The sequence below is a fragment of the Polistes dominula genome, unplaced genomic scaffold (genome assembly GCF_049000335.1).
Source record: "Polistes dominula isolate Pdom_NZ unplaced genomic scaffold, Pdom_raw_medaka scaffold_35, whole genome shotgun sequence".
NCBI classification, from domain to species: domain Eukaryota; kingdom Metazoa; phylum Arthropoda; class Insecta; order Hymenoptera; family Vespidae; genus Polistes; species Polistes dominula.
In genome coordinates, this window is record NW_028300968.1 from 3,037,317 (window position 1) to 3,060,810 (window position 23,494).

General features: G+C 30.6%; 2 protein-coding genes across 2 annotated transcripts; one reads left to right on the forward strand and one right to left on the reverse strand.

Annotated features, from left to right (window-relative positions):
• Positions 1–562: 562 nt before the first annotated feature.
• On the forward strand, positions 563–22,278 carry slow (epidermal growth factor-like protein slowdown). The gene is made up of 10 exons (XM_015327902.2): positions 563–889; positions 1,050–1,616; positions 19,168–19,233; positions 19,334–19,419; positions 19,506–19,601; positions 21,042–21,167; positions 21,273–21,395; positions 21,573–21,652; positions 21,774–21,881; positions 21,975–22,278. Exons 2-10 carry the CDS (start codon positions 1,093–1,095, stop codon positions 22,125–22,127), a joined length of 1,362 nt encoding a protein of 453 aa, XP_015183388.2. The 5' UTR covers positions 563–889; positions 1,050–1,092; the 3' UTR covers positions 22,128–22,278.
• Positions 22,279–22,422: 144 nt separating this feature from the next.
• Positions 22,423–23,358, reverse strand: LOC107070060 (protein LLP homolog). The gene is made up of 3 exons (XM_015327903.2): positions 23,209–23,358; positions 22,855–23,018; positions 22,423–22,777 (listed from the first exon to the last, which is right to left on the reverse strand). Exons 2-3 carry the CDS (start codon positions 23,006–23,008, stop codon positions 22,452–22,454), a joined length of 480 nt encoding a protein of 159 aa, XP_015183389.2. The 5' UTR covers positions 23,009–23,018; positions 23,209–23,358; the 3' UTR covers positions 22,423–22,451.
• Between the last annotated feature and the right edge of the window lie 136 nt (positions 23,359–23,494).

Consider the following 23,494-nt stretch of genomic DNA (forward strand, 5'->3'; position numbering starts at 1 on the left):
TCTTTTTGTAATAGGAGTCTCATTTATCTCAACATTAAAATCTTAAACCATTGAAAGACGATTTGAATAATTTGAATAGAAAAATAAAAAAATGTACACGTGAGATAGAGTAATTTTCAAAGATAAACAGATAAATAGGGGATGAATTTTTGTATTAAATTCATTTTACTCGGTCTATGGATCGTGGATGCACATGGTGAAAAGAACGAAACGAATCGTTCATAGGTATAGAAAGGTACAAGTATAGTTATCGGAGAGCTCGTAAAAAGAGAAACTCGAAGCCGTTGTCCTGTGGCTTTGCTGGTTGCACTAGCTAGGCACAAGGATACGTAGGTGGTTTTACTGAAAGACACATAGTCGTAACAGGAGAGTAGAACTTTAGTTAGGTTAAAGAGTAGGACAAAGGAGGTGTACCTCTCGTCGAATGAGGTGGATTGTTCGTTCAGAGAGAGTCTGGCAAACTACAACGACGACTACGACGAATAAAAGTGAGAGAGAGAGAGAGAGAGAGAGAGAGAGAGAGAGAGAGAGAAAGCTAGCTAATGTAAGCGACCTGGGGAAAGAAAAGGATGGAAGAAGGTTCGGTAGAAGGAAGGAGAAAGAAGAATGGTGGGGTGGTGGTGGTGGTAAACGCGAGGAACGAAGCACGTGGGGACCCCGAAGTCCGTGTGTCTCTCCTTCAGTAGTGCTCTCAGCTGCCTCTCGGATAATTTCGCACCGGATGTCCATCCACCACCACCACCACCATCACCACCACCGTTCTAGACGCGTTCGTTGTTGTTGCACCGTTCGTTGCACTATTCCAAGACGTATAATGCGAACTTCTTACGAGGGAAGATATTTATTGGATTAGTCCGTTTCTTGGACCAAACGTATCATCGTAAAGGGGGTGAGTGTGTTGTTCAAATTGTTAATTACAAAAGAACAAAATTGTTTCCAGGAAGAATGGAAAGTACTTCATAGTTTAAAGATTATGTTGTCTACGTTTCTTGGAAATATATACAGTTATATTGTATTTGATTAATATAAGGTATCATTTTGTCTATCAGGTAACGTGAACAACCATCCTGTTCATCGTTTGAGAAACACACGATGGTCGTCCTAACAACATTGTCGTCCCTCGTGATACTTCATGCTATAGTTACTGCGGTATCATCTAACGATCGTGAGACAAGAGTTAAGAACGATCATTTTCATGGAGGAATTTCTCACACTATTCAAAATCGTCAAGTAGTTTGGCCCCATTGGTTCCGTGAAAGACAAAGTCGTCTTCAAGATAGAAAACATGAGTGGAATCATTTTGGAAGTTACAAAAATGATAATAACTATAATAACGATGATGACGTTGAAACAACTATAGCAGTTGCACCTACGATCGGAGGATCATCATCGATTGGTTATTCATCGTTTGGATCAATTGTAAGACCTAATGCAACAACTAGATCGGACAAATTTGGTGCCATTGCTGTTGCCGAATATTCCGGTACCAGGGCAATAGCTTATGCAGGATTTCACGATGATCATCGGCATCATTCTTATCCAGAAACTCCTGTTACACGTGGCTATCAACGAATTCTTACAACTACACCTGCGACATACACCAGACATCATTCAGGGTACGTCATTAAAAAGTTTATTTTTTTATTATTTTAAATAAAATTCTACTTTGTGTATTATTTCAAATTAGATTTCTATTTTAATTACCAACAGTTTTAAATAATCAACCTACGATATCTATTGAAATAAAAACTAATGTTGAGTCATATTCTAAGTTGAAATTCAAAAGAGTTAATCTAATTATAAATATTTTCCACGTTTCATTTTTCTATCTTTTTATTTCTAACTTTAAAAAAAGAAAAATTATAATACCAATATTACCAAACGAAACTTGAAAAATTCTTTCGTACCCAAAATTAATCGAACGATTCTTATCGATTGTCACGCAGTGCACCGTTGCACCTCCTTTATATCCTCAGTTGAATACACGATGAAAGAAAACTATTCTCAAATAATCAAAATAATTCTGTAATATTTCCAATATTGACATAAAAAACCCCCATGATATATAACCCATAACAAATAAGCAATTTAATTAAAGAAACTTAGTATTATCCAGAAGCAATGAGGGAAGGGGGAAAAGAGATACCAATTTTACTCGAGGATTTCATCGTAAAAGGGTAATCGAGTTATCAATAAGAAAGGCTACCTTTCTCTTTTATACGAAGAGAGTAGGGTGTATAGGGGGGGTAGATATTATAGTATCATATTCCAGGATCATAGATCCTTACTGTCAGTCGGGGCGATCATTAAATGGTCACGATCCGAAGTAGTATTAAGCTATAACGCAAATGTGTTTAACTCGCTTGCATGCTTGCATGCTTGCTTGCATGCATGCATGCTTGCTTGCTTGCTTGCTTGTAACTTTGCTAGCTAATATAAATGTGCTACCTCATCGATCACGTTCCACGCAAACGCATACGCCGAATTCCGAAGAGTCACTTTTTTTGTTTTGTTTTCATTTGGTATCTTTTTCTTCTTATCTCACAGCAAACGTAGTGGTAGTACCTTTCGAAAAGTACATCGTGAAAAAGAGAAAGAGAGAGAGAGAGAGAGTGAATGAGTGTGAGAGGGAGGGAAGAGGGGGGGGAGAAGAAAGACCCACACGGATTCGGGCTCCAATCGAACGGACTTTATCTCGAGACACGCAAATGGAGCCGAACGAAGCGACCCATAAATATAAGCTGCTGTTAGTACCGGCGTGTCGTTGAATTACTATATTTACGAGCAATAAGCGACGCGCGAGATATCCGCGAGATGATGTACGATCGAAGAGAAAACCCGGTATATCTCGTACGCGGTGTAATAACATTTTCACTGAGTAAATGTGTGTGAGAGTGTGTGAGAGAGAGAGAGAGAGAGAGAGAGAGAGAGTGAGAAGGTTTATTTTGAACAAAAATTTAACTCATATTCATACTCATATTCATACTCATATTCATATTTATACTTATACTTGTACAAGTACTCGATTTAACATCACCGATACTATCGAAGGTTCCTTTTACTTACACCATTCGCGGCCGGTTAATTAATCGATCGATTAATTATCACTCGACTAACGCCTCTCACCGTGAACCTTACAATCATTCGAATTGTTCGTCGTACATGAGTATTTCTGTGTATTGTATATTACTAACACATATACTCGTAATATATATTCAGTCATATGGGTTTCTTATACTTTTACATCGTAGAGCTTTTTAAAGTTGAACTTTTAACTCGTTACATTATAAATCTAATTGTAAGCGTGTCTCTTTTGGAATAAATATTTTTTTATAATAATCTAAGGAATTATATCGTATCAACGTATTGTAAATTATTAATACATATATTCGTAATATATCCATATGGGTTTCTTACTTCGTAATTTTTTAAAGCTGAACTTTTAACTCGTTGCATATAAATCTAAACGTGTCTCTTCTGAAATAAATATCAATGCAACGTGGTATTTCTTTTTGTTTGTTTTTATCTCTGTGTTTTTATGATAATCTAAAAAATTATATCATATTAAAGTATGCTATTTGTTTATATCTACAGTGGATGTAACAAATATTCGCTTCTACCGATCAATTTAAAATAAAATATTGTGAAATTGCAGTTTATCAATTAATTTTTAATAAACAATGAATTTCTACATATTCTTCAAAGTTTCTATAATAGATATAATAAAATAAAAAATATATATATTATATTTAGATAAGTTTAAAAATTCATGATATTTTTCAATATTATTTCATTAATTTTATTAATTGTAATTCGAGATAATATTAGAGTTCTTATTTAATTAAAATAAATTAAAATGTTTTCATAAACCTGTTCGTAGGATTTAAACGATTGATACTCGTCACACCCGGTTTAACCATATTTGTATTTAAAAAAAAAAAAAAATAAAAAGAAAAAGAGAACAAGAATTTATTCGCATACGAGAAATCATACACACCCATTTGTTATGTCCATTCTTTTTCTTTTTGTTTTTTATATTTTTTTTTTTTTTTATATCGTGACATCGATCTTGAAAATAATCATTGATTTTTGACTCGACTACTAGTTGATAGGATAATAATAACACTTAAAACGCGATTTGTCGATATGAAGACCCCAAACATTTATACTCAACGAAATTAGAGGGTTACCACCGTTAGAGTTCATGACGTTTATGAATAATCGTTTCTATCGTCTGACAAACGAATCAACGCACGTTGACCAAATCGAATAATTCATAAATCATAACGTTAAGATTGGTGTGACCATTTTTTTTCTTTTTTATTTCTTTTTTCTTTCAAAAGTACGTCAAGAGACTTACGAACCGAGTTCAATTTGTCTCTGCATCTCCGAATAAAGTTTCACACACAGTTATTATTAAGTTCTACCATCGAGAATGACTTCCATTCGAATAAATCTCTCCTTGGAAAAAATAAAAAAGAAAAAAGAAAAAATAAAAAAGAAAAAGAAAAAGCTTTAAGGCTTCTTCGTTGCCTTATACGTCTACGTTTTTTCTTAATTCTTCTTATTTTATTTTATTTCGTTTTATATTGTCCCCCCCCACCCTTTCTACCTTTACACTCTTTATCTCTTTCTATTTTTACATCAATAAATATCTGTACTTTCTTACATGTATTTGCTATTACTCATCCACTTGTGTGTACTTGCGTGTATATCTCGTTGTGATTCATTTTTCATACTTTATTATAATCTTTAGAATATATATATATATATATATTTTTTTTTTTATATTCTCGAACGTATTTATCGTCATAAGCCTATAGAAAATATTCTTAACAATAGTGTTTGACTGAGAAAAATCACGAACACCCACATATATTCTGTCTAGCAATTATAATGAACCTAAGTTCAAAATAATTACGTAGATTTATTTGACGAATGAGATTTATTTGATAATAATACAAATAATTTTCATATTAAATTATAAATCAATAAATTATCCTATCGTTTGAATTTTATTATAAATTTATAATATTATTAATATTTAAATATTATTAAATTTAATTTAATTAAAAATAATATATTATATTATTTTTATTATAAAATTATCTTCAATTATTATACTATACGTTACTATAATAATATTTATTTTTATTATATATTTATTATTATATTTCTTTTAATTAATTTATTTATTCTTAAATTTTAAACAACAATTAACATAAATTATTATTCACTAGCTTACTCACTATCTCTCATTTATTTTCTAACTCCCTGATAAAAGAAACAAACAGTCGCATATGTGAGTGAACAAAATAAAAAATTTAATCGTTCACTTGTACAAATACTTTTATTTACGAATGATCGATAGTCTTGGAACAAAAAAAAAAATAAGAATGATGAATATTCAAAAGAGAGAAATTTCAAATAGGAAAAGATAATGATCCCGGTCTATGTCATTGGATAACAACGATTTTGTGCAAGCTTCAAATCTATCATACACTATCGATCTTCGTTTCGTCATAAATCCATGATATGTATCAGAGAAATGACGGTGGTGTTTACGACGAAGATAGATGAACAACTATCAACCAACGAAGAAACGAACTCCCTTTCTTCTTCTTCTTCTTCATCTTCAAGAAGAAGAAGAAGGTCTTACAGATGAGGAAAACCATATACGTCCTGTCATTCTAATATCATTTTTACCATGTCAAAATCATCCTGCTTTTCATCGTACTAACATCCATTTTTCTCACACACCCCCACCCAATCTCTCATATCTCTCTTATCTTATTTTTTTATGGTGTTATCAAACACTCGTTAACACGTTTGAGTGGTAAAAATATTTTGAAGTGTTTTATATTAATTTTCTATTTGTATTAGTATTTTTATTTTATTTTATTTATATATTTTATTTATCCATTTTATTTATTTATATATTTTATTTTATTTATTTTCTTTTATATATTTATTATATTATTATATTTCTATTTATTATATTTATATTTAATATTGTATTATAATTTTTTGTATTTTAATATTATTACATTAATTATAAGGAAACATAATTTTTATATAAATATTTATATAATTATTTTCAATGTTAAATATAATAATATATGAATGAGATGTACCTGCAATGTGGGGAATATTATTTCATAAATATATGAATCACGTGTGTCACGCAATGTGTTCAGAAGAGATAGTGGTGGTGGTGGTGTGAGGGAGTTGGCAAGAACAAAGTTCGCTACCCATGTATCGTCGCTTCTTTGATCTTTCATCGGTGTGTCACTCGGTTCATTAAATCCGCTTAGATTATTCGCCTCAATCGAGATTACCTGCTTATCGAATCAACTTTAACCACAATCCCTATCTCAGTAACACGAATATGCAATATATACTTTGAACGATTATTTTATTGATTATAAAAAATTAAATAAAATAAAAAAATAATCAGCATGTATTTTAAACGATCGTTTTGTTCTTACTTTGATAGATCATACGATGAAATAAATTTGTTGTAAACTTATTAATTGTTTTTCCAACTAAATGTTCTTTTAAAAAAAAAGAATTAGGAAAAATTTTGGAATATATCTATCAACGGTATTTAAACTTTTCTTACTGGATCGTGAATTCATGTGAGAAATATTTAGACTTTCGTATTTATAGAACAAACGTACGAAGATAACGCCGTCTTTGCTACACTCGAAATAGATTGAGAAATTTCTTTTTATTTTTTCTTTTTTTAACGAAAAACGTAAAATAAATGTTACACGTTTCGTGAAAATGTTTATCGAAAAAAAAAAAGGGAAAGATTAATAAAAAAATTCCTAACGATTTATACTATTCGTGAACTTGTATTTAAATTCATAAAGTTATTAAAACTATGTGCACATATCGCTGATAGAAAAGACAATAGAATCAATTGAACAAACTTGAATTAAAGTTGTAAATGCAATTTTACGAGCGTGATAATACTAATAGAATAAATAATATTATACCTAATCGGAAACTCGTATCTACAATGTTATATCCCGTATTCCAATACTTTTGTAGTCAACAAATTCAATTACGATTCCGACTATAATACTCGCTGGTAGTTGGGGGATTTCCTCAAAGCCAGCTACTTTCTATAAAATACAATATACATCCTATAAGTAATATAAATCCTATAAAACAGAATTTATTCACTTCAACGAAAATCCATTCTGAAAGAAATTTATCATTCAAGAAATTAATTCAAATCTCCCCATTGAATTTAATTTTACTTAACAAAAGTTTCGAAACTTTAATAAAACATTTGTACAAATGGAATGAAAATGTACCTGGAAAAAGATAGAAGGAAAAATCGAGTAATAATTGAATGAAAATTAAACAAAAATATAAAGAAAGGGAAAAAGAATCCTAGAAAGACCCCGTCAAATGGGAGTTTCATTTAATAGGATTTTCGTTTGAATGCTGAAGACTGAAACAACTCGCCTTTGGGTAACTTTGGTGTTGATATTGAAGCTTGGAACGTGACTGGCTCGTCTGCGAGAAGAAGAAAGAAAAGAGAGAGAAAGAGAGAGAGAGAGACAAACAAGGTGGAATGAGAAAAAGAGAGAGAGAGATACCATGGCCGCAAATAGAGCGCATCTTTTGCCACGAATCATTTTTTTTTCTTCATCTTCTTCTTTTTCCCTGCTTCTTTTTCCTTCATCCACTTAGAAAGGGGGGTTCGGTCGATCGTCTCATAGGATAAACATAACAGTGACGGGACGTTCAACCCAGTAGCCGTATCCGGAGTATTTAACTGATGCGTGTTTCATGAATTCGTCACGTGTCATTGTAGAGAAACATTTGGAACCTGTTCCAAACAAGAATCGAAAACTGGTTGGTTGGTTGGGTTGGTACTGTGAACTCTCAACACACGTTGGTTGAATGCAGGTGCGTACGATGACGGGTTAAAGACAGGATCGTAAAATGTTCAATTGTAACAATTTAAAGTCACCACAATTCGTCTTCAAAATTTTCTAATTGCTGATTCACATGAGTCAGACATGTCAGGTTAATGCTCTTATATATATGTCTGTTCTATATAAAAACATTGATTATATTTAAAGTAAATGTTTACATAAATAAGTGCACTGATATAAATACGTTATTTTATCGAGTATTAAATGAGCTTGCTTTGATATTAAAAAAATACAACAACGTGGTGTTAGATATACATTTACAGATTAGTTAGAGATAAGCTGTGTGTATGTGTGTTAAGTATAGATTAGAATTTAGACGTCCTCCTCGAGAACATGATTCCCTGATTAATACCATAACGGAACAAACATATATATATATATATATATATATATATATATATATATATATATATAAATATATTACAATTTTCTGAAAAGGATCATTTTCAAAAGGATGGAAATAACTTGATCCTTCAGGAATCCTCTCATTGATATAAATCGATCCCATTTTTAGTTACGCGTTGAGTAGCAAGAAGAAGAAGTAAGAGAGAGAAAGAGAGAGTGATGGAGAGGTTAAAGGTCAAAAAATCGCGAGAGTTGCAAGAGTCCTCCTCACGCGATTGCACAGAGGCAGTCAAGGTACTGGTGAAGGGGGAGGGGAGGAAGGCCCTTGTGAACCGGCAAAAGGCCCTCGAGCGATGGCCCTCGGGTGGTCGAACCGGATGGCTGCTCATATTCACCGTAAATGGATGGTTCGAGTAAAAAACTACGTCGTCGTACCTTCTTCTCGAGGAATTCGCGTGTGCCCCTTCTTCTACTTTATAATACCTTTTTTTTTTAAAAACATTAGTAAAGAAAGAGAGAGAAGATTTTCAGTGAAATTTCAAAAGATCAATTTCACTTTATTCGTTTATGTTTAGAAATAAGAAGAAGAAGAAGAAGAAAGGGGTCGTCATGAATATGATCATTCGGCCTGAGTGCAAGTATTAATAGGCACGTAGAAAGAGAGAAAGATTGTGCTCGAGGGTGTTCGCGGCTGGTGAAACGCATATTAACGAGAAAAAAAAAAAAGAAAAAAAGAAACAGAAAGAGGAAGAAGAAGGTGGGGGTGGGAGAAGAAGAAGTATTTTGCTAGGATGCCGGAGAGAGCATGTATTTTTGCGTAAGCAAACGCGTGAGAAATTCTCCAAGGCTCCCACACGCGAACCCACAAGTATAATATGATGCAAAGAAAAAGCTCTCTCTCTCTCTTTCTCTTTCTCTTTCTAGAGAGATTCTTTGTCTTCTCTCAAGTCTACGTTCTCCTTAAAGTATCCTGAAAGCCGCCTATGGAACTGGTTTCGTTGTTCCTGATTGACCTGGAACAATAGCGCCACTTAAGTATGCCAAAGAACTCTGCTTGACGTTTATAAAATCTTTTTATCCTCCCCTACACCCCCACCCCCCACCTTCCCTTGGGATCGATCAACTATTAAGTAATGTTGATTATTTTTTTATTTCTAATAAATATTACGCTGGTAGAAAAAGAACTTCGTTTTTCTTTTACATTGGTTGGTTTCACCTATTGTTTGGTTAGGATAAAAAAAATATTCTTTACTTTTTTTATTCTTTTGATTGTAAAATCAGAATTGTTCATCTGTAAAAAGGTTTCATTGTTTTCCTAGGATTCCAATTTTTATGCAAATGACAAGTTTTTTTTTTAGTGTCCATCCAATCGTAAAATGTTGCAAATTCTTTTTTTTTTCGTTTTAACATTGTTCAATAAAAGTTTATGGTAATGTAATTGTTGTTAATGGATTTTGCGAGGTGTAACATAATTAATCGTAAATGATACACATGGTAATCAATAATATATAGTCTTGTCCGGTTCTGTAAACGATTTGCAAGACTACCAATGGCATTCTAACGGACACGGAAGAATAAGAAGAAGAAGAAGAAGAAGAAGAAGAAGAAGAAGAAGAAAAAAGAAGAAGTCAAAGTAGGAGGAGTAATGCAAGACCGATGCATGTTTTATCGGCATCACATAAGCGTGTAATTATTTCACTTTCGATAGGATTCTTAACCTTTCATCAAGTAATTTAGTAATTTGGAAGTTTGCTGCAAGTTTACCTGTGCTTACAACTTATAGCCCTTAGTTATTATTTTGCACATTTTCGATATTTATCAATCTTGTATTATAATTGTAAATTTATTAAATATTTTTTATATTTAAAATAACAAAAAATATATTAGAGGAGAAAAGAAACTTATTTGGTAAAACAATGATTGAATACTTTCTTGATTAAATACAACGTTTAAAAAATTTGATTTTAAACATCAGTGAACAAAAAAATAATAGAAAATTGGATTTTGATGAAACGACGAATGAATTTTCTTGCATAAAAGTGTACACGACGTTTGAACAATTTAATTTTTCAAATACAAGTGAGAAAAATAAAAATAATTAATATTTAATCTAAAAATAAATATCGATAATAAGAAAATAGTCTCTAACTACGGACAGAGATGCACATATGTTCATAGTACGCGTTAGATTTTCTATAAACACTTTGAAATATCGCATTTCTGAAATTAGCGAAGGTGAATCACGTTCTCGAATCGGTCGTGTCGGTTGCAAGTTTAGCTTTCGTAGATTTTCCATCCGTTCATTCGCAAACGTATACACACAGTAGAATTACTATGGCGTCAGATTGTTTAGGTATCGTACGTTAACCCTCAGAAAGGGGAAAAATAACGATTCGTTGATATAGTAACTGTTAACGACCCACAAGACTATATATATATACTTCAAGCTAAATTCCTTCGGTGAAAAAAATAAATATTCTGCTTTTATTCCTAACATGAAGATGAATTTAAGGTGTTAAACAAAAGATTGTATTTGGAATGGAAAAATATATCGTACAAATCTATGTCAATTTTTTTATCAGATAAAAGTTAAATTAATTTTAGATTTTACAATAAACTGCTTAGATATTTAAAAAAAAAAAAATATATAAATATATATATATATATATATATATATATATATATATATATATATATATATATAAATATTTATTTAAAGAATTATATAATAATTCTATATATTCTATAATATTAGTATAAATAAATAAATCTATATATTCTATAATTTATACATTATTTATTATATTTTTATGAATAATTTATATTTTATTAATAATTATTTATATATTTTTATTAATAATTTATATATTATTTTTATTTATTATATATTATATTATATATATACAATAAAATTATTATTGTCGAACAAATCGTGCTAATAATCGTCAAAACAATTTTTCTCGAAATTCTTATTAAAAAAAAAAAAAAGTATTAACTATGATATTATATATTACTCGTTTCGTTGTAAATATAAATTTATTTTTAATGGTTAAATCGCGTTTAAATTGCAATTGGTGGATATAACGCCGTGTCGTTTATTTTTCCCATCAAACAAATCCTGTCATGTCTGATTCGTGCTCCTTTATCTTTCCACTTCGGACCGTGCTTTTATTCGTTCGTGTAGTACCCTCGACGAGACAGCAGCAAAAGAGAAAGAGAAAGAGAAAAAGAGAGAGAGAAAGAGGTGAGACAAGGGATCGGTATGTTGAAGTTACCTCGTAGAAATTATAAAACTAAAAACGTAGGAATGAAAGAATAAAAATCTCTTCAAGGACGAACTTATAAAATCGTTTCAACTTCCACGAAGGATTTCTACGTTATATGGAAACTCATTGTAACATTTTTAACATTAAATGGATTCGTGAAAGATCAAATAATCGTGTAATGTAATTTGTAAAAAAAATAAATTCGACGAAAACACATTAAAATGTACGTTTATGTATTTTTAGACAATAGGAAATTTATTGTCGTTCAACTGGACTATAAAAAATATTATTCTATATGAAAAAAAAAAAATATATATATATACATATATACATATTTAAAGCTGTCATTTGACCGTTCACGGTAAAAAATAGGGTGTATAATAAATCACGATAGTGTTAAACTATTCTACGAATTCAAAAGTGTTAAACCAATTCTCTTATATTTCAGGAATAAAAATGAATACTGACATAAATTTTATTACGTATCTGTATATCTGTCATTCTTTATTTGAAATTAAAATTTTTCTACGAAATATGTATTATACAATTTGCAGCAAGCTCATCAGGGTGAAATACAAAATAGGAAATCGAATCATTTTACGGTTGAGTTCGTAAATTTATTTAAATGGACGATCGTATAAGTCATCCCCCAGAATTTCTTTTTTTCATTTTGCTACCACTCGAAAGATTGGCCTCTGCAAAGTAGAAGAAGAAGAAGAAGAAGATGAAAAATGAGGTGTCACGTATCTCGAGGTTGCACTCGATCGATCCTTTTGCCTTCGAACGCAAAACACCAATCTGGCCAATACTATTCCCCTTGATAAATTTTTGCGAAGGGAATTGTTCGTTGAGTCACGAGTGCCACTTCAATTCACGGCTTCTTCTTTCTCATTTTTATTTTTTTTTAATACGAGTTCGAGAGCACGATCGAAGTCATTGAGATTCCATACTTTTTTGCGAAGTATTTTTTTTATTGTATTATTAACCTCGCATTTTTCTTTTTCTTTTTTTTTTTTGATTTATTCAAAAAGAGAAGAGAAAAATTGCGGGTGTCGTTGAGAAACGTCAAATGTCAAACGTTTTCATTACAATGATGTTCGAGAGAAAGAGAAAGGGAGAGAGACTGTTTTTTTTTTTTTATTGCAATATTCAAAATTAATGCAAAAGGATCATATAACGTCAATCAAATAATTCTTAAGTTAAACCAGTAGCAACACAGGGTGGTTGGGAGGGAGAAACGATTACGATAAAGGGTAAAAACGAATGTTAGAGAATATAAAATGGTGGTAACTGAGAGAGGATGCATAATAAGCGCTAATGCAGAAACGGTGCAACGGGCAAAATTTAATATCGCATTTTACGAGCTTCGGTTAATTCGAAGGGACGTTCGTTACACTTAACTCTCATTAAATCTTTGATTTACGAGACCCCGTCTACGAACTTGGAAAGTGGTTAAACTTAACGCGTAATATATATATATATATACATTTTTATCCTAGGTCAAAAGTCTTATGTACTGGAAAAAGAAATTATCCTTCGGGAAAAAGGATAATAAAAATGTCGCGTTTATTGCTGCTGCTAAATTTCTCACATTTGCGAAATAAATTGTTTAATCGAAAGAAATATTAATGATAAAAATGATAAAGAATTTAATAGAAAATTGTATTGTCAAATTTTGATTTAAACCTAACCAACGTTAATTCATATATTGTCAAAACTAATCGTATATATATATAAAAAAAAAAAAATATATATATAAGAAAATAAAAAAAAACTTAAATTTAAATTTATTTAAGTTAATATTTTATTTCCTATTTAAATTTAATAATTTTTTTAAATATTTAAGTTAATATTTTTTTTTGTAATTAAATTTAATAATTTTTTTTAATATTTATATTTATATTTTAATATTTTTTTAAATTTTACATTTAGATTTTTTTTTTTACTTTTATACTGTATTTATATTTTTTTTTAAACATTTAAATATTTATAATTTTAATAAATGTAAGTTTATTTAAGTTAAATTTCTCGTATTCGCGAATTAATCGTACGAAACAAAGTTCAATATAAAAAAAAGGCAAGTAAACAAGAAAAAAGAAAAATAAAATAGGAAGAAGATAGATGGGATAGATAGAGTTAAGAGAAAATTAGATAAAAATTGTTGTCCCTTTTGTACAGATATTATCTTACTAAATAACGTATAATGAATCTGTATAGTTATTTTCAAAGAAGCCGGTATATATCTGTGTGTATATATATATGTGTGTGTGTCTGTCTATCGTAATGCGTTAAAGATACTCGAGGTGAAATCTTTCTCGAAGATAACCGTTGAGATTTCGGAAGTGCTTAAGAGAGCCGTAAGACACGCGAGCAACCAATGCGATAACTCATCGGAAATTTATCACCCTGGAGAAGGCTCCAAGCCGGATCACGCAAAGGGACGTTCCCTTGTCCCTTTCTCTTTCCCTTTTCTTGCTTCTTGCTTCTCTTTCCTATCTTACGACGTTGCTAATTTTATTACCGATGTCTCTTATACCTTCTTTATCTTTTTTTTTTTCTTTCTCTTTTCTTCTCTTCCTCTTTCTTTCTTTTTTTTTTTTTTTTTTTGTTTAGTCTTTCGACGCTCTTGGTTCTCGCACGCCACGGAAATCTTTTTAAAAGATAATATTTAAGAAATACGATACGTACTTAATATCACCTTAATTTACAAAGACAATTCTATGTTTTACGTTTTCAACAACAAATTTTTTTCAGAACAATGAAATATGAATTAGGCGTGTCCTTTTATTTTCTTGGTTCATACGACAATGACATTTAAATTCTTCCAAGCGAAGAAATTTCATTTTTTTAATGAAATAAAACAGTAATACTCGTGAAAAGATTTCCATAACTAATTTGAAAATTGGCACAATTCATTGGATTATATTATTTTACTCCAACTTGTCACGAGAGTACCTTTTTCCACGTGAGAAAAAAGAAAAAAAAGAAAAGAAATTTAAAGTACTATGCGATTATGGCGTATAAGACTAACTTGCCTTAAATAATAGTTGCAACAAATACCCTGTCATTTAACTCGAAAATCATCGATACCTTTCATTGCATTTGCAAAGAAAAAGAAAGAAGAAAAAAAAACGAAAAATAATAATATGACTTATGCGAATTTGTCACGTGAAATTTTATACGAATTATGATACAACTATGATACGTCTGACACACGCAAGGAATGCTGATAAAATAACCGAATGTCGTAGGTTAAGTTAATATTTTCTGATCTATCATTTAAATATAATTCGCGTACGATTTATTTGATTACGTAAAAATAAAATAAATTATCATTGTGAGTTGTGGTTTGTTTAAAAATTAATTTTTAATATAGAAATTATGTTAAATCACGTTTACTAATACCTATACTTAAACTAAACCTTTAAATCATTTAACATCATAGTAATAGACACATCAAACATTATATGCATTTATAAACATAAAATGTTGGTAGGTTTAGTATTAAAAAATGTAGTAATTAAATTATACAAATTTAGTATTAAAATTCATTTATAAATCTACCAACATTCATATATACATCAAGTGTTGGTAGGTTTTTAGTATTAAAAAATTTAGACAAGTGACAAACACACACACACCCATAGAACAAATATACTTTCTTACTTTAAATAATACATTATCTTCTTGGAAATTATTCGATTATATTGTCGATCACCCTATATGTTTTTACATGGTGTTATCATTGACGAGCGATGTACCGTATAACGGAGAGTTGTTCTTGAACCAGTATTCCCACGCGATTGTCCTCCGAACCGTATCCAAACTGTCTCTGAGATCCGTTTAACTAATTTTTTGTTTCTATTTATATATATATAATTCTTTTATTATTATTTTCTTTTTTAATTTGAAATACATAGACATGCGTGAAAGTGGTACCCTCGTTGGCAAAGAGTAAAAGTGGCAGCAGGATTATCTCGTAAATGTATTTTTATTTTTTAAAAATATTTTTGTTTCTATCTTTTTCAATTTGAATCATCTACTTTAAACGATTACTGTAATATTCACGACACACGGTTATCATAGTTATTCACGGGCATCCCATATCTGTAAACCTTTTACTACAGCAACATATCATAATAATCGATTGGTAGTTAAATTTATGGAAAATAAAATTCAATGTCGATAAGTGCAAGGCATATCACATTCATTTTACGAAAAGTTATCTTAAATAACACTGTCATCTCTAAAATATTTAAGTACTCACATGATAACACACATTAACACATTCTTTCTCAACTATAATAAAGTGATACATTTATATGATATAATTGTACTCATTGCTAAATGTAATTGTCAAATATTCACCATAAACAACCATAAGTAAGTTGGAGATAAAAAAAAAGATAACTGTAAACGATTGTTTTGGCAAATTCCAAAATTTCGACGACCAAATTTGTCGATGCGTGCTTTAAACGCCCCCACGAATTTTTTCTTTTTTCTTTTTCTTTTGAAAGAATCGAAACAATATCGGAGAAACTCTTCATCGATTTCCAAAAGCGTCGACCGATCTATTCTAACAGATTTTTTTCTAAAAACACGTAAACCGGTTTACTCAACGAATCAACTATTTCTTATATCGAACTTTACTCGTGAACGATTTTTACGTAAGACAGTAAACGATAATCACGTTTTCATCGATCGTTTAGATTTCATCAATTGGAGAAACAATATTTAAAGAAAGAAATAAAAAATAAACTGAACAACTCCGACGTATCTTATATCTCGAGATTTCAATTAGATAAATAGCTGTACACTGTAGTAGTGTGTGGGAAAGTTAATAGAACAGGACTAAAACTAACTGTTCGACAAAAAAGAAAAAGAACACCAAGAAGAATAGAAAATAAATGTCGTACATATGTTATGCCAACACAAAAAGAAATCAATTTTATGCATACATATATCGAATGAATTTACAATCATATCTCTCATGAAAAATTAATTTAAAATGTTTTATTATTTCGTGATACATTGTCAAACGTTTTCAATTAACTTGATAGTTTGTTTTTAAGAATAAATAAAAAGTATGTAACTTGTCATAGAAAAAACATAACAAGCAGAAATCTTAGAAAGTTTAACACACATGTTAAATAACTCACCCTGTATATCCTCCATTACTTGGAAGTGACTCATTTTTAAACAGCGAGACTTTCTAATATTTACCCAAAGTACACTCACCGAGCGTGTTCAAGACTTAAATCAATAAGTATGCTATATATATGTATATATCGTTCGAGTAGAGAAAAGTTCTATATATATGTATATGTATTTTACATCTTTCAATTCTTTCTCTTGAAAAATAATGCGTCAGAGAAATGTACGTGGAGACATTTTCTTCAAGCAACAAGTATTTCATTTCTTAACCTCGTCCAAGACCTTGAAAATCATCCTAGAACGCATCAAGACGCAAGAATTTAAATGCTGCATAATTCTATCGTAACCGTCTATGAAAAATATTCTCTACGGATCATTAATTCGAAAAACTAGGAAAATTTATCTTCCTTAAAGAATCCAACACACATACACACAACCCTTTTACTTAAAAATATACTGCGTATACTTCTATCACGCGGATTATTAATTTTAAAACGTTTATACGTGCTACTTACTGCCAGTCTATACAAAAAATTAAATATTACATACAATAGAAAATATCTAGATAAGATTATCTTTGATATCTAATGCAATTGGAATTTAAATATTAATTCACTAACGATTAATAATACTCATCAATTTCTTTTTTTATTTATTCAAATATTATTACATCATAAATTGAACTCTACTAAAATGAGTATTTTATACAATGTAACCAAAAAGAAAGTATGCCAAAAATTCCAATATTTCTTTAGTACTATTTTCAGTATTTTTTTTTTTTTTTTTACTCTTGCGGCATTGACAACAACGACTGGCAATAGAAACAAAGCTTGTAAAAAAAAAAAATAGAAAAAAAGAAAGAAAGATAGGGGTAACAAAAATGAGGAAAAAGATAAGGGTTGTACTACTCTAATGTGTTGTCTCTCTCTCTCTCTCTCTCTTTTTGTTTTTCTATCCCTTTCTTTCTCATTTTGGAAGTTAGAAGGCGTTTTAATTGTACTCTCGTGCCCGTTAGCAGAGTTTAATCGGCCGAGTCCAGGTTCTTTGTGTGCTGTGTGTATGTGTGTGTCCGTAATACGTCTCATTTTTTCCCTTTAGAGAGAAACCTTGTCCTTTTATTTTCTTACTCGGGAAGGAAGAAGATCATGAGTCGGAAAATATGGGATGGAATGCATGTGCATCGTGCGGATCGGGGGATACGTTGTTGGGACAGTTAATGTCGTGTTGCGTTTCAGTAAACATGACAGCGACACGGGCAAAACGCAATTTTCTGCGCCCTGATGATGACGAAGTGGTTCCACCAAGTCCGCCTCTTCGTACAAAATTATATATGATCTTTATATAATATATTCATATATTAAATTCATATATATATATATATGTAGTTACTTTCACGTGTTATATTTCTATCCAAGTTATAACTTTTATTCGCAAATTATGGGAAAATGTAGCAAACCCTTTTCGTGTATACATTTTTGTTTACAATCAAAATTAAATTTAATGAAAAAAATCTAATTATTACTCTCTTTATTTTGTATTTTTTTTTTTTAAATATTTAAGCATAAGTATAAAATTATTTTCTAAGTGTACGAATAATTTGCCCATCACCGTTACATCATCTAAGTTGCAATTAGTTAATAAAAAAACTGATTTGAAATCTACAAAGTACAAAAACGAATTCCCAATTATTAACTTAACAAAAATATCAAATAAGAATTTCTTCAAATCATAAAATTTATGTAAAATTAATTGAATATTTCATTACGATACTATACCGCAATATTCCGTCACTGTTTCTCACAGTCATCTTCGCATCGTTCTATCTCGAAATTATGCGAATACCGCATGGAACGCAAATCTATCGCTTCTCGTTAACCACTGTCACCATAACCGCGTTCAACCGACTACCGTGCAATTCTCCCTATTTTTTTTAATTATACCAACTTGCCAATCTGCTCTGTGGTAAAATCAAGGTAACATTGTATTCTGTGATAGGTTCAAAATATATATTTAAATATAAATTATTTTATTTAATACACGACTTATTTAAAACTTTTTCTGTTTTTTTTTGTCTCTCATCTTGTATTCGACAAAAGAGTTTTGTTACAAAAAGGTAATGGCGAAGAATCGAGGCGTGGTAATAAATGCAAATCCAGATATTCGTTTTCTCGACGTGAAAGATGCGGCCTTCTTTTAAAAAGCAACACAAAACAACTCGTTACGTGTCGTATCGTACCGAATACGAGCGATTTATTTTCAGATCATGCGTTCAGATCTATCCCATCGTTGAGTTTCAAATTTTCTCCTTACCTCCCTTCCACACCACCTCTCTTTCTTTTTCGATCAGATATATATATATATATATATATCTTTCTTCCGTCATCCTCAATTTTCAAAAAGTTATTTTCAACCAAAGTGTTAACGCTTGTTGTTTTTTTTTTTTTTAGAAGGCGTGTATGTGCGCGACAAACCACTTCTTCTTCCCCCCACCATCATCACGGAAAACAAATCAGGTAAATTTGATTATCTTCCAAATCGATCTACTGAGATTCTTTCCTTTTTTTTTCTTGTCAATATTAAATTACTCCAAATAAGTCAATTTATGTAATTTAGGTTTGTCTACACCGAAGTTTCGCGCGGTTTTATGTGCTGTCCAGGTTGGATGCAATTTACACGTTTCAGTTATGGTTGCAATAAACGTAAGATTTTTTTTTCTTTTTACACATTCATACGAACCTACACATATATTATAAGAAATATAATTAAAATATTTAATTTTTTGTAGCAACTTGTTCACCGTTATGTTTGAACGGTGGAACCTGCATTTCTCCAGGGAGGTGTATTTGTCCGAAAGGTTTTACCGGTAGCCAATGCCAATCGGGTAAGTCAATGCTTTTCATTGAAATCAAAAATATCTTAATGCGTGTAGAAATAAATGTTAAAAACTAAACTAGAAGTTAGGTATATCTATACTTTAAATTAGATTAGAAATATCTGTAGTTCTTTCAATTCTACACGAGTCCTGTAAAGTTTTGATATCCTTCTAAGGTAACTAGTAGTAAAAGTGCCTTACAAAGTTCACGATAATGACTCGACTGACGAATACGGGTCGTTAAATCATGAAATATCTAGAGTGTATCGATAGCAAACAACGATTACGCTTGGTGTAGCTAGGAATTGTTGAACGTAATTAAATCGACGCGGTGTGATATTCCGTTCGATAGCATTTACGCTTAGAGTGGTATACACATACATAATGGAACCAATGAGAAACCTATTTATCTATCTACAGGGTGGTCTATACAGCGCAAAAATCATTTAGATATTGCTGTTAATATTAAGAAAAAAAAAATAAAAAACACAGATGAAACAAAAATTACAATAAATACAATTCATAAAAATTAATTCAATGCAAATAACGTGCCATACAATTACTATAATCTCTTAACTATCTTTACAAATAAAATCATAGCAATTTGTATAAAAAAAAAAAAAATAAACATATTTTCATTGAAAAAGATAACACGTGCGATATTTAACTCTAAAAAAAAAAATAAATTAATTGAAATTATATAAACCACCCTATAGGTTGAACATACACGCAGCTAAGTACCATAGTACTTACCTTAGACTATGTGTTTTCGATAGATTTACGAGCAATTATCGATAGGTTACACGAACGTTCTAATTACTCCTGGAACTGTAACAACATTTCCCGTAACACGATCATATTATTTTTGTTGATTGTTAGTTAACGATTTGTCGGTAGGAATGGAAAAGTTTGTCACTCGATTAAAATTATTTAGAGACCAGTTGAGAAAGATTTACGAAGCTTAGCTTGAGATAGGAACGACGACGACGACAACGAAGACGACGACGAGGATATATACCGGACGTTCCCTAATCCTCAACGTGCAATCGCCTTTTCGAAATTAATTGCTACGAGTTTGTAGTACATGCACGTTCGTACGTGCTAATCAAAACGAAGGTGTTACTATGCATATACGTGTGAATGCATATGCTTAGCTAGAATATATATATATATATATATACACATTAAATCAAGATAATTATTAAAGCTTTTTTTAAAATTACGTCACGATATTAATATCATAAATATAGTTCTGATAATTTATATTTTTAAAAGACAAAAATCTATATAAAGTTTAAGAATTAATTCATATTTATAATTATCATTGCATGGTTTGACCCATATATGAGTCAGTCGAGAGCTTTGCATGAATGACCGGTATTATTATGGGTTGCTAGTAACGAGATGGTTAAAATAATTTATTTTTTTTTATGCATATGTAAATTACAGACGTAGACGAGTGTGTGACAGAGAAACCATGTGGACAACTTTGCAGAAACTTACCTGGTAGTTACGAGTGTTACTGTAGACCCGGTTTTCATCTTCAACAAGATGGACAATCCTGTCGCAGAAACGGTAAGTTTTCATAAAGAGTTAGGTTTTTTTTATAACACAGCACGAACTCTCTTTCTTGACCTTTCATCAAGTTGGTCAACGTTACTTTAAGTTGTAATTTTGTAGGCACCGAGGACACAGCTTTCGAGGCTCGAGATCTAGAGAACGACTTCCATGAATCGTTGACGTCGACGTCGACCACGACGACGAGTACCACGAGAAAACCAACTACCACCTCCTCCTCTCATGGTATGTATATATATATTTATTTAAAGAGAGTGAGTGCTTCTCAGATATAAGTTAAAAATATCCAGCCGCAAAACTCTGTACGTTCTTCCTGTCCTCTCATCATCGTTTGGAATCAACAAATAATGACGTGTCCTCTCTCTTTCTCTCTAAATGCGATTTTTACTTCTTTTTTTGTAGATGTAGATAACGAAGTGGGGGATGTTGACCTCGATCAGGACTATGAAATCATCATGAGGAGACTAACTAAACTTGAAAAAGTATGTTCATCGTTGTAACATTGATTTTATTCTTTTTCTTTTTTAATTAAATATCAATCTATCTCAATTTTCTAAGAACTTATCAATGATAATTACTGAAATAAAATTTTATACTTTTTAGCAAGTGGCCAAAAATAAAAAAAGAGAAACCGAATCTACGGATATGAGCGCAAGAATTACTATGGCTGTTGAAAGTATAAACGATATGAGAAGAGCTGTCGAAAATGTGGTAAGATTAAGATCAATTATGATCTTACGTACATGAAATTTACAATATCTATGTAAAATATTAAAGAAGAAACTTTTACAAATTTTATTTCAGCAACTAATGCAACAAGAAATATATGACATGAGAAATAAGATGAAGCATTATGAGTTAGAGGCAAGGAAGGTACAACACTTAACGAATCGTGTAACAGATTTAGAAAGTAGGCTAAGAACACGTTGTAGACCTTCCTTAACACTGGATCCATAAATTTAAAAACTTATTTTAGATAGATTATTGTAAAAGAACTCACGATTGTATTGTTATCGTGTTTGCATGAATTTCTCTTAGATGAAAATACGATGTACCGGTGTCACTGCCACTTTAGCATTTATACCTTAGTTAGAACATAGTTTGTATGTAATTTAAATATTATTTTACGAATCTTTGTACGCTGCTTTATAATAAAAATTATAATATAAACTAAATGTAAGGATATTTTCTTTTTCTTATAGATTAGTTATTAACTATTTCATTATGGCATAATTTGACTGCCAGGAGCGAATATGTTTTGCTCAGGAGGAAAGAATTCATTTATATATTTATAATATACGATAAGATGTTGTAAAATATCTTTTTAATCATCAATTTACATTCCTCTTTATTTTTTTCTTTAAGTGCTTTTTTTTGTCGCCTAGTTAATCTTTTATTTGTTTTGGTAGTACCTTTAGCAGCCTTCGCTCTTCCCTTTTTGTGCTTTAAAATTTTTCGCCTATTCATCCAAACTGGATAGTTTCCATATTGATCTCTTAACGTTTTCTTATTATATACTCTACCACTATCCACTTCCATTTCTTCTACATCAGCATTATCACTTTCCTTCGCTTTAGCACTATCTTTGATGTCATTGGCATTGACCACTATGTAAAATACCATATTTTTATAATTTATGTTAAATATAAAGAAATTATATATGAAAAAGTTGTATTTTATATACCTGTAGCAATCTCCGTAATTTCAGACATTTCAACATCCCCATTCTCATCGATGCCAAGAGTTTTTTTTAATTTTGCCAGTTCTTTAGCACCATAACGTTCTCTTTTAACTGCTCTGCATTTTCTTTTCCACTTGCTGCGTAATGATTTTGCCATTGTATAAATTCTTAAGAAGAAATATGAATTAATGAAATAAATGGTAACAATGTATAGGTTATAAATGAAATGTGCTTATAATATTATGCATTAAAATAATGCATACAACATAACCTCATTAAAACATATATTCTAAAGAATCGAAAATTTAAACTGTATTAGAATTTTTTAAATATAAATAAAAAATAATGATTACTTACTTAGTTTTTATAGTAAATATCCCTCTTGGTAAATATTGTAACTTTAATTATAATTAACAATGCACGCACCACGTGTTACTGCAAATAGCAATATTATAAAAGGAAACAATAGTGCCACCTACTGAGAAAATCCAGTTACCATCTTTCATATACTACAGCACCACATGCGGACAAAGCATGGATTAACTACTTAAATGAATGACGGTACACTACCATCAATGAATATAGTATTCATTGTAGTATATGATAGTACTCATTGATATACTATCAATGAATATAGTATTTA